Source organism: Asterias amurensis, chromosome 8 (assembly GCF_032118995.1).
Source record: "Asterias amurensis chromosome 8, ASM3211899v1".
NCBI classification, from domain to species: Eukaryota; Metazoa; Echinodermata; class Asteroidea; order Forcipulatida; family Asteriidae; genus Asterias; species Asterias amurensis.
In genome coordinates, this window is record NC_092655.1 from 13,398,533 (window position 1) to 13,411,558 (window position 13,026).

General features: G+C 35.3%; 2 protein-coding genes across 8 annotated transcripts in view; one reads left to right on the plus strand and one right to left on the minus strand.

The window, feature by feature from the left end:
* The window catches only part of LOC139941104 (bridging integrator 3-like), a 96,053-nt gene extending 83,117 nt beyond the window's left edge, over positions 1-12,936 (minus strand). Inside the window, exon 1 of the mRNA XM_071937536.1 lies at positions 11,090-12,936. The gene's annotated coding sequence lies outside the window, so the exon portion shown is untranslated. The remainder of the gene's footprint in view (positions 1-11,089) is intronic.
* LOC139941106 (uncharacterized) overlaps positions 1-13,026 on the plus strand; it is a 40,318-nt gene that overhangs the window by 5,145 nt on the left and 22,147 nt on the right. For all 7 annotated transcript variants that reach the window (XR_011786537.1, XR_011786536.1, XR_011786535.1 and 4 more), the window contains exon 2: positions 9,156-9,214. Coding sequence is in view for 3 of the 7 variants with exons in the window: in XM_071937540.1 (XP_071793641.1) it covers positions 9,156-9,214 (59 nt within the window). In the remaining 4 variants the exon portion in view is untranslated. The remainder of the gene's footprint in view (positions 1-9,155; positions 9,215-13,026) is intronic.

Genomic DNA, 13,026 nt, shown 5'->3' on the forward strand with positions numbered 1-13,026 from the left:
CTCACTCACACAAAAAAAAATATAAAGAAATCTCCTGGAGTAGTAATATTAGAACATCATTGGGACAAAAAGGCCGAGCCCAGATGCTCGTTTCGTCATATTGTAATTTGTAAAGGCCAGTCATGTCTACGTAACACATAATGGCACCCAGGTCTTCTTCATTACACAAGCTAGCATTTATAGCGATGAAAAGCTTGGACTCTAGGATAAAAAAAAAGGAAAGGGAGTATAGGGAAACTAGAAGGGAGAGAATAGGGGGAAGGTTTACAATCTATAACCCAAACAGCGACTATTTTTAAGCAAACTAGCCCAAAATAGGTTTGTGTATTTTCAAAACAAGTTTCTAAATATGGATCATCTTTGACGTCACTTTCATTTGCATGGATGACAAATGAAGTTGATATGACGTGGCATCGAGCTAATGTTTAATTAAACCGTTTAATCTTTACAGCTCATTGGGTATAGCTGTCCGCCTGCACACCTACATGTCTGTATGTCAGGTAGTAGAACATACAGACATTTTAAAGTCTGCCTGCCTGTAAACAAAAGATGCGATATTTGTCTTCCAATTAAAGGCGCCGGACACTATTGGTAATTACTCAAAATAATTGTTGCCATAAAAACTTACTTGGTAACGAGCAATGGAGAGCTGTAGAGCACCACACTGTGAGAAACAGCTCTCTTTGAAGTAACGTAGTTTTTGAGAAAGAAGTAATTTTTCACTAAAATATTTTAATTTGATTTTGAGAACTCAGAAAATCAAGCATCTGAAAGCACACAATATCGTGTGACAAGGGTGTTTTTTCTTCCGTTATTATCTCGCAACTTTGACAACCAATTAAGTTCAAATTTTCACAAGTTTGTTATTTTGTGCATAATTATGTTGAGATACACCAAGTGAGAAATCCTAGTCTTTGACAATTACCAATAGTGTCCAGTGTCTTTAAATAGGTCATGCTCTTTGTTCTACTTCTCTAGTACTAGATGCTGTGGATACTGTTCCCAAAAGCTCATTTGAACTTATAACTCAATGGGTAACCAAAAGGTGAAAATGGTAATGTTACATTTCAATGTACCTCACAGTCTCACATTTTTTTTCTCAACTATCTGTCATTACATGGTTTGTGTCCCACCAAGATTCTTGGCCTATTCTTGTACAAAATTTACTTTTGAGTTAAATGGAACTTTAGGCTTATGTATATGCAAAGGAACATACATGTATGCCTATACATGTATATATTATGAAGGTTCTTGAAGGGCAGAATTTATGAAAATTCTCAAAATGTGGGATGATATTTTGTTCCATTCTAGAATCAGCCATGTATTGTTCATTTCATAAATTGTTCATTTCATGGATTGTTCATCTGTGATTTAGACTTTGATATCACAGGTAAAGACCATAGTTGTAATCTATTAAAAAAGATATCCCAATCCAATCTAAGCAGCAATGGACTTTTACCTCCCCACTACCATAACAATAGAAATATCTGAATAAACAAACAAATCCTTTATCTCTGTTTATGGTCTTGATAAAGTTGATCTAATCTGATAGAACACAGGCTAAGAAGCAGTTATTTTTGCCAACTAAAAAAAGTGTTGTGTGTTACTTTCACATCATGAAACCAGATTGGTTGTCTGCAGGGTGGATGGTGAACATAGGTGAACAAACGCACTGCCCCCCCCCCACCCCACCCACACCCAAAGGCCAGCCAGTGGCTTCCACACACTATGGCATTTAATACACCCAATCTTCCCAAGCTCTATCATATCATTATACAGTGTATTATCATTTGCTCTGTTGCATTACAATGTCCAACATGTCCGTTTGGGATAACGGGGCCTGAGCCCTAAAGTCTCTGTCATGCTTGGTCAATCTGTCAGGATTGAACCTTAACTTCCTGTTGTTGTAACAAACTTCCTGTTGAAGGCTATCTATCATCATGAAAAATGCTTTATACACCCCAAAAACAAAATTAGGTATTGATTATTTTCGGACCCTTTTGGGCAATTCTAAAATTGACTGAGCTTACTACTTTTAGTTAATTATTCTCATTCACAAAATAAGATATTTGGCAAATGATCTGCTTTTCTAACCTGAAATACTTTGGATTAAGGCAAGCTTTGAATTGTTCACAATTGGTGACATTGTCTTTAAAATTATTAACATGCCTTTTAAGCTATGTTTTTTTTTCTTCTCTCAATGTATAGTTAATAGTAAAACAATTGTTTCAAATATTTAGAAACATAAACTATGACTCTAAGTGGAAAAGAATATACTCTAATTTTCTGCTTCCATGCAATGATCAATAACTTTGTTCATCAACTGTGCAACATGAAGAATTTTCAATATGAGCAAGTCCTGAAAATGGCCAGGACAACATTTTTCAGAACCCCGTTTTTTATTTTATGCATATTATGTTGAGATACAGCAAGTGAGAAGACTGGTCTTTGACAATTACCAATAGTGTCCACTGCCTTTAAGCAGTTCTATTCCGTATCAGCATTGCTCATTACTAATTACCACAAAATATTTGTTTCCACACATGTACATCACAACAAACGGTACCACAAGTACAGTGTATGAAGTCTTTAAATTTATTCATAGGTTTTTTCTTCCTGAGTGAATTATTTTCAGTCAGTCACTAAGTCTCGTTCATAAAAAAAAGGTCTCCAGCGATAGATGTTTTTTGTCTAAGGCAACAGCCACTGATTTGAATATACGTACGTAGGTAGGGATCAAATACAGTATAGGGTTCTATTGCACACAGTATAGTATTAATGCAGTACTGCTTGCATTATACCGGTTCTATAGCACACAGTATTAATGCAGTACTGCCTGCATTATACCGTAGCAAATTAAATACTTTCTCAACCGCATACTGAGTATTTGTATCAAGCAAGAGTGTACATAAACGATGATTTCCAATGAAAAAGTCTCAACAACTATACCTGGAATTTCAACTGCGTCTTTTTTTAATTTTTAGGCATGTTGTTATCATCATTTTCCACTGTGAATTATTCTTGTTTTTGATATTCGGGGTTTTTGTTTACTGGACAGTGCATGCATTTACATAAATAATTCATCACGAAAGGCGAAAACAATCTGAACTGCACAAAATATTTATTTGATCTTGAATTAAACACAACCCTAGAAATGAGACTAATATGTGTGGTTATTTTTCAAAGAGATTAAAATCGCAATTTCTGCAAATACATCGATTGTCCTTGGCATTTTGTGGTAAATGAACAGTCAATACTTCCCAGTTCTCAGTTAATCAGTTTTTAATCGATAGTGACTGTGACCAGGGTAGGATATCATTTTAAATAGCAATTAATCATTAAAAATATCCCTTTTCCCAAGAAAGCCCCTCTACCCTAAAAAACAAACAAAAAGGAGCACACTTGACTAGAGCACACTATGTTGATTTCAAAAGGTTAAAATCAATCAAATCCTCAATTTTTCCTTAAGCTGTTTTGTAGAAATGTCAATAAATTAGTAAATAGTTTTAGATCATTACATGGAATGAACTATATTAGTATCTTTGCCCATTGATTGCCTGGCTTGGCATTTCAACTAAGTAAGAGGGTATTTGAATGTCATCTTGGGGAAAAAAAATAAAAGAGGACAGCATTGAATATTAATAACTGTGTACATTGAGCTTTCACACAAACAAGTATTACACATGTCGACCACAAAGCAAACTTAAAAATTTCCAGTGAATAGGCACCATTCACTATAAGAACTAGTTGTTGCAAACTTCTTCACCAACAAATCAACTGTCTGCATTTTTACATGACATGTAAAAATGTAAAAATACAAGTGGTTATTTATATTATAGTCTCACTCATACTAGAGCAGTGTCTCCCACCAAATGTACAACACACAAAATACAAGTACTACATGTATGTATGTATGTACATGTACGTGTATGTCTGTAAGCCTATATGCATGCCAGTCTCACATTTAACCTAAAACATTGGTAACTAAGCAAGCATTACTCTGAGAAGATTTCAATCAGTTAAAAAAAAGTAGCAACAACATCACCTAAGTAGGATTTGAAACTTTGCATGGTGGAAAGTCGATACAGAAAGGTTTACGGTAACACAATGTAGGCCCTGTTGACTATCTCTAAATTAGTTGGTTCTGAAAAGAATTGGTTTCATATCAAAACTCCATGTTTTGATCAGTTTCCAGTTACACTCAGAATCACAGCCTAGTTCACTGAGTCCCCCTTTTTAACCACAATGAGATTAAATCATGCAGTGTGGACAGATAGTTCAACCCACTCTGTTTGGTATTAAATTAATCTCTTTATAATAACTGAAAAGCCCACCTCAATATACACTGAGAGAAAAAGGTAACCCACCCCCAAAAAGAAATATCACACTTATTTATCACTTTACAACCTGTTTTAATAGACTATTTTGTTCGCAATCTATTTATATCTTTTAATTTACACCGCAAACCACCCTTATTGTCTCAACTCATCAATCATAAATTTTGTAATCAAAAATAAATTCCCAATGTCTTTTTCATGAAGGCATTTCACATACACACACACAAACACATTTTATATCAGAGTTTCATTTTCACTTCCGTTTTTCAGCTTTACTTAAATAAAACAAAATTAAGCATAAGTCAAGACAATTATTTCCAGTATAGCGATCAACAGATTTAACTTTGATTTAAATAACACAGTTCCAGTTATCCCTTCTCAATACCAGAATTTGTAAACTCATTCCTACGTCAAAGGTGTTCCATGTTTATAAAAAAAAATTCAAGTACATTCGTCTCGGATTATTACTATTCATCTATACCCTCTCTTTTTAGAATTAGACTAGAAGCTGCTGGTACTACTGTCGTATCAACGTCAGAAGGATTTGCTATAATTCAGTATGCCTTACTCTTGTAAACAGCAATTTACATGCCCACAGGGTATTGGAAAGACTAGCACAATTGAACTGACAGCTTCAGTCATTTCTGGTGGGCGTAATTAACAAGGTGAATCCTGTATAGGTACTGGGTGTTTTTTCATGGAAACTCTCTACTACTTTGGGTTTGTTTACCCCAGTCTTGGTATAAGTCACCCATTTTGTCCCTTGTGAGTATTGCCCCCTCTTCCAAATAACAGGAAAGGGGTTTATGAGTGCTCAAGGTTTAAGGATAACAACTTCTCAGAAATGAGGAAAGGATATCATTTTTAATAATAAGTAATATCTTTTCCCATCAGATTAAGAAATTTAAAAAGGAAGGTTAAGTCTAGGGAGTGTTCGTGCAGTGAGATGTTTAAATTGGATTATTGAATTAAGCATTTAACCAAAACACAAAGGGAAGACAGTTTCTTAAAATTGGTTTTCTCTTATTTTGGCAACATAATTGTGTGGTTTTATTTTTCAAATTCAAAAATTGTAATCATTATCATTTTGTATGACATAATGTAAATCTAAATCTCTAATAGGACATCTCTAATAGGAGATTTAGTTGTCAATTGAAAAATAAGATTCAACTCAATTATGTCATTGTTTTAATCTAAATATGTCTCCCTATTACTTTTGGTATACTTCCTAGAAACACCAATTTTCTATCAAGTTACAGGGTATAAAATGTGAGCTTGCGGTCAGTTTAAAAGTCTCCTGTGTGTCAATTTAAAATCAAAACGGACAAGATCAATATTTTCAGACCAGAGTAATATAAGCAGTGAATAACAAAACGTAGTGAAACTGGACTTTCACTAAAGCAAAGAGAAAGAGAAGTACAATATGGCACCCAGTGGGCGTTAAATGGAAATATACCCATCTGATCAAATGTTTGTCCAGAATAATGACCGCCCTTGCTTTATTGTTCTAGTCCACGCAGGACACAAGCAAAGTGCACAGAGCAACCCGCCTTAAAATCAAAACCTGTTGTTTTCCACCAAATGGGATACCCAACACCTAGTGTACCCATTCTGAAGATGAGTGGGTGGGTATATTACTCCCCTTCATATCAAATGTTTAGCTAGGATAAGGTATACATGAGGCTGGATGAGTTGTTCTAGTTTCACTTCTAAGCCTGTTCATCAGTAGTCACCCAATACCCATTTTTTGCCCAGTGTGTACTCTGTGGGTGTGTGGGTGAGCACTTGTAAGGAGCCTTTTCTCCTCACTGGGTTGCTTGTCAAGGGTGCAACTGGGTTCCTGTTCTGAGTGAAGACTCTTTTATCCATACTACAGGGCCATCATAACCAACCAATGACCCGAGAGATGTAACAAGGGAATTGTATTTCTTAACACAAGAGGAACTGACTTTTTTGTACATCCCGCACTCATACTATTTGTTATTCAGCTCACAGGTTGGCTAACCGCACAGTCTCAAATGTCCACATTGATTTTATAACCAACTTTGAAGTAAAAAGTAAGGATATAGTGTATTGATACTCTTGCACCTTGCGATTATTCCGTTTTTCTGGGTCATCTGATGGTGTTCATTCAAACTATATTCAATGGATGTCATGCATGGTCAAGTATTATTGGTGTTAATTTAGAACAATTAAATATAAATATCCAAATAGGAAGTTGTGACCAATATATTTTATATTCCTGGCATAAATTTGATCAAGCATCATGGTCAATAGGTTGATCAACGCTCACAGGAAAACAATTTCCCACAGTTTAGTTTTTAAATTAATTTACAGAATATTTAATACTCGTGGCATAAATGTTATCAAGCATTGTCTTAGGTTGAGCAAAAACAAATTCCCACCTTTCAGTTTTTTAAATTTAATTTCAATCTAAAAAAAGAATTAATTGATTTATATTTTTTCCAAAAATGTAATTTCCCAAACCAGATGATGTGAACATTTCTTTAAGGAACTGGTATTAAAGGGTCAAGGGTATTACTTAATTTGTTCTCATTTCTTGGTTTTCTTTAATGAGTAATGTGGGTCATCAATTTCTCAAGAAGACAGTCATCAACCTGAAGACGGTAGACAGTATTTCATCCAGTAAACAATTCAAAAGTTATTTGATGATTTTGTAATTCTTGCTACTACCATTGATCTACTGTTCATGTAGGCGTTGATCTGTGTTAACCAGTATGGTTTTAATAAACTAAATTATTCTTTAAAAAATTCAATTTACAGATATAAACAAAATTTAATGATCCCCTTGGTACTTTCACCATCAAGAATTTCACTTGTGTGGATATGAAAATATGAAAACTCAGCACACTGTGACGGTTGGCATCCAATAAGACCCCTTACATTATTATTGGTAAAGCGGGCCACAAGATGTGTCTTGTTTTTTACTAGAAAGCCATGGGAACGAGACATGGGAACGAAAATTGGTCTTTATATGCTGGCATGACGCATCTGTATTTAATGCCCAACTTACCCCTCCCAATCAGCAACCACATGTCCCTCTTAAACTGATGGAGCTGTTTTCAAACTTTGTTCTTTAAAAACCAGATTTAGGACTCTGTTTAAAGGTTATCCATACACTTTACTGTTTTACTGTAGGCAAAAAAAATTTTCTTTTGGTTATAACTTAAGTTTCAATAACCTAGGTGACAGTGGAGTGAAGGGAATTCTCCATAAAAATTAGGGCTCAAAGTTAACACTGGAGCATAGGCCCCAGACCAATGTTTTCAAATCATGGGAGGGACCAGTAAACCTAAGACCAGACAAATCCAGCATTCTAGTGTTTTTGAATGATACCTAATCTCCTCTTTACTTTGTTTTGTAAATAATAATGTTCAAATGTTGACTTTAACTCCAGTAAATATCTTTAAATTCTGCAGAGTATAAAAGAATTACACATAAGATCAAACGAGATAAGTTTAATTGCGACACTGTCTAGACGTTTTTTTCTCAAAAACATTCTGGTCTTGTGGCAAATTTTCCGGACAAGTAAATATTATTTAGAGCTACACTGTTCACCAAATGAAACTGTACCCATGGAGGTACTGGAGACAATAATGTTTTAACTCTGAATTACAGGTGTACACTACATCATCTTTAAGCAACATGTATATTTGAATCCAGTGGTTGCTACTAACAAACAAACCTCTATCTGAACCCACTCAGACAAAAGGTTGTTCACTGTTAAAAAAAAAAAAAACTGTGTAAATATTACATGCACAATGTACACTGTGCAAATATTAATCCACATGTACATGAACCATGGTACACACCAAGTGCAGTACACCCGCAATATTGTATACATACGACAACAGAGGGCAGTATAGGATAATGACATGCCCATAAAATTCCACATTGGAAAAAAAAAATGTTGTATACAATGACCCAAACACTGAGGGCAGTATACATTATTAGTGGTAAAGCTTGCTACTATGCAGCCTACATGTGTACATCCTGTTTAAACTTGCAATCAGATTAATCTGTCCTTGCTTTGTGGTGGGAGATATGTTTTTCCAAATCTAATTCATAATTGAGTTTAGTTGTAACAACCCTTCAGGGACCTGTTTGGTTGCAATGCCCCTGTGGTGGTCCGTTGCTGACCAACCTTTTCCAGAAGGTTAAGAGGGTTTGTTTGAATTTTTTCAAGGATTTTGTGCTGAAAATTTACTTTTTCAAGTATTGCCACGCGGTTAATTTAAACTTATACTTATTTGTTTGCTCTTAATTAGTTGAAGTTTATATTTTGGTTTTATCTACCATAGACAAGTGAAATACTGATTTTGAACACAAAGGATGCTGTGGTAGAGTTTTGTCTTATATAGCTCTATGGTCCTAACCTATTAACCAAATCACTGACGCAAGTTAATCCATACACCCTCCCTAGGAGTCTAGGACATGTGGCATGGTCCAGCTTTGGATATCCTGCAGCCGATTTCACGAAACGCTAGGATTAATCGAGTTAGGACGGGTAACCCGTCCTAACTTGGATGGGTTCAATGTGTCCTAACATATAAGGATATGGAACTAAACTTGTCCTAAGTCCTAGGATTAATCTTAAGTTAGGATGAGTTTGGTGAAATCGATGGCTGGTTTATCAGCTGACCAGTGTGTAAAATGTAGTCAAGGCAATTTGAAATATTGAATATGCCGACAGTGGCCCTCATTGCAGGTTTTTTCAACTTGGATTAGAAATCTGACATGGTTTTGTCTACCATCTTATCTCATTGCATCTGTTTCTCTTTTTATCTCAACCAACAGATCTCATTGGATTTTACTGCAAGGAGAGGCTTATTAAAGATTCATTTCTGGTGTTCTTGGTAAGCTTTTTAAAACAACAAACGTGTACATGTTAGGAAAATGAGTTTATAATTATTTAAATAACTTGGAACAAGTAAAAGTTGTTGACAAAATCCACTCAGATTCAATCAAACATTTTGTGATGGTCAAACCCATTAGGTTAAGTAATTCTTTATAATTTGAATCTACTGAAAGAAGGTGTTACTTGACAAAACCTTCTCAATTCTTCATTTAAAAAAGTAAAGTGTAATCAATGTTTGATTTAGGACTCAATTTGTTCATTGTATGTCTGTTTCAAATATATTTCAAAGTGTTACATTTAAGTAATTAAATCAAATGTATTGTGAATAGGCCTATTAGTTATAAATGCCCCTTGGGCTTGTGGTTTACCATAATATTATTAATTGATGATGAATAAAAACCCCAAAAGATATTTGTTGACAGTGATTTTTAGACCAATGAGACCATCTCTGTTATGTTCCTGGGAATCCTGACATGGAGTGTACATGTGTACCATTTCTCATAAAACCAAATTTTTTCAAATGGGCAAGAGTGTTTCGCCCTTCCTGCCTCACTTTGGTTGAGAGTGGCTAGAATGCTACAAACACAAGATGGTTGCACCATAAAAACTTGCAGTGCACATTGTATACAGCATTATGCACATATTGACTGGCAACGAGGTAACTAGTATATGTCTATTCCCACGAGGGACTTTAAGTGACCAGAAGAGCAACCTATTTCCCCGAGGCCGAAGGCCGAGGGAAATAGGCCCCTCTTCTGGTCACTCACAGGCCCGAGGGGGAATAGACATATACTAGTTACAGAATTATGCCAGTCAATAGGTGTTTTATAACACAGCTCGGTTTTAAAATGTCAAATAAGAACAGAAAAAGGAATTTTGTAGTTTGTTCACGGTTCAAGTCAAGAGAGGGCGCTGTTACCGCGGGCACTTTTTGCAAAGACTAGTGCCCGCTCTGGTACTTTTCCCGCAAAACACGCGCGTGCGATCACTAGCCTATATTAGTTCATCCCACATGACCTTGTTTCAGCTACCCAGAATACAGAAAAAGCAAGAGGTGTGTTATAAAACTATATAATCTCCACCATATTTTAGGAGTCAAGATTTGCGCAGCGAAATTGACACATGAGCCTTATCGCGATTTCCACCAGGCTGATTTTTCTCAATTGACGAATATAAGGCATTGTGGGAAGGAAAAGGGGGCATACGAAGCCTTCCCACCATGCCTTCCGACGATTGAGAAAAATCAGCCAGGCGGGAATCGCGATTAGGTTTATCATGGAGGTAGTCCATTGGTCTATGAACGGCAGAAATTGTTGGACCTGAAGTACTACAATTAAGTTTTAGTGTTGAGTTAAAACTTTACGAGGTCTGATTTTGTTTAGTGTAGGCCTACTTAACTTAGTGAGAAATAATTCCTATAGATGTAAATAAGCCAAAAGTTTTGTTGCAAAGTGGTTCTATTTGAAGAGATTCCTTTGCTTTTCTGTTATTGTGAGAGTCCAGATTGGAATGGGTCCCATTTTGTTTATTTTTCCTTTTTTTTTCGAAATTTCTGAACATTTCGATAACATGGCAGATTTCACTCGAAACTTTAGGTCTGAATTTCACTTTGACCTTTTGTATAATGTTAAACAATGATTACGGTAACACGTACCCGTGGTACACAAACTGACAGCACTGTATGTAAACATTACACTTGACGAGTGAGTGGAGCATGCAATGTCGTTACTAGTTTGGTTCTGCAGCAGCAGAACGTGGAACGAAAAATCACTTTACATGCCTTAAAAAAACACTTTTTATAACAGTGTTTAATAATTTAATACACTGTACTTTATCTCAAGTGTTTCTGGGAAATACTGAACGAATAACTTACCCAAACTATTGGCAAAACAGACACTATCAAAGTTTGGTCATTGAGGCACGCCGGTTTGCAGAGAAATGTCACTTTTGCCAAAATTGTCAAAAATGTCGTCTGCTCACACGGTACCTGCTCCCACACCACGTGCTTCTGCAGTACTTTAGTGGTGGACTGTGTTTGCCGCCCTCTTTAGTTTGACTTCACCGGGCTATTATTTTTCTGTCCAACGCATAGAAATAGAACCCGGTCCAACGGTAACATTGCATACCGCCCTCACGTGATTAAGATTATTTTTGCAAAAGGTTTGCGGCTTTATCTTTTGAACCCCTTTATCATGACTCGAAAATGGTTTAGGAGGGCAAAAGTTTTGTTCATTTTTTTTCTCTCATTGTTCTAAAGATATCGAGAGCACATTTATTTATTCACATGTTTGTATCTTGTAATAATTGTCGTTTAAAAAAAAAAAAACTTTGCTGTTTTGTTAAAAAAAGATAATGATACAAAAGTTGTAATGACAGAAAAAAGGAGTAGGGCCCTACATCATTTATAAAAGGATTGAATGGAAATTATACTTACAACTATTTTGTGAACAACATTGTCAACGAAATTAATAAAGTAGGGGAAACTTTAAAATAGGCCCCAAGGTTTTTTTCCCCCCTTCATAGAGCATACTTTCATGTCAGTTTTTCAAAGATTGAGGTTTTAAAAAAAAACCGATTGATAGAGGCCCTAGCTATAAACAAAACTTAAGAGTTTTCTCAAAGCACTATTTTCTTTTCAGAGATTATAATTAAAACTTTTCAATTGATCCAAGTTGTAAAAAGCACTATGATTAAGGTTTAATGTTGTTCCTTATTACTAACTACTCTCTAAATTCAAAAGAGTGCAAAATCACTCTTTGAAGAGTTATATGAGGGCCAACTCCTTTTCGAGTGGTCTTCCACTCTTTAAGATTGAAGTTTGCATCTTTTTGAGTGATTTTTCACTCTGTCCTGGAGTGAGACCCCTCTAAAAGAGTGAAATAACCACCACTCTAAAACAGTGACATAACCACACCTCAAACGAGCCATTATCATGAGGGACAACTCGAAATGCAAAGAGTTGTGTTTTTCACTCTTTTACATTAGAGAGTATGTAGAAGTGTTATAGGCACATTGATTGAGAATTATGTCTTACAACATGTCAAGCTTCTTACATAACATGAGATATATTTCTCTTAAATTAATGTGACTAATGAGATAACAAAATTGAAATTTTAGTATTTTTCTAGCTCTTTCAATGTCCCTTTTACTCTCCCATAGTATCATCCCGAGAATTGGTGTTATTTTTTTTTGTTTAACCTGATATTGAGATTCTTTCAAATTTGCTACTTCACAAAGCTAAATCTTTTGAAAATTTAAAACGAAAATTTTGAGGACTTTCAAAACTCATCAAAATTCAGTTAATTGAGAGATGGATTTCCCTGTCAGATTTACAAGTTGCTCCACCTTTAAAAATGATGCACACTACCAATGTACAAAAAACATTACTTTTGTTGATCAGTAATTGTTACTTTCAATGATGAATATACGATTTACAGATGTCTAGTTTATTAGAAACTAATGCAGACATGCAACTTTCTAATTGCCCCCCCCCCCCCCCCAAAAAGGGATTGGCCGATCACACTTAACTTTTGTACAGTGGTTTTTCAGTTTTGTTACGGCGCTGTTTTGAAAAGAAATAGAGGAAATCAGCAGATCAGCTGAAAAGTTGCATGCCTGCTAATGTCATCCGAGTGGTGATAAAAATGCTTCAGTGCAAAACATTTTTTTTATGAAGTATCTATTATGAAAGGAATACTCTGTTCTAAACCACTGTTTGATTTAGAAGAACATTTCACATGTTAAGCAGACTTTATTGCCAATAAATCAACAAGTGCACTCAGTGTTTAAGTACCAAACGTGTTTCTGTTA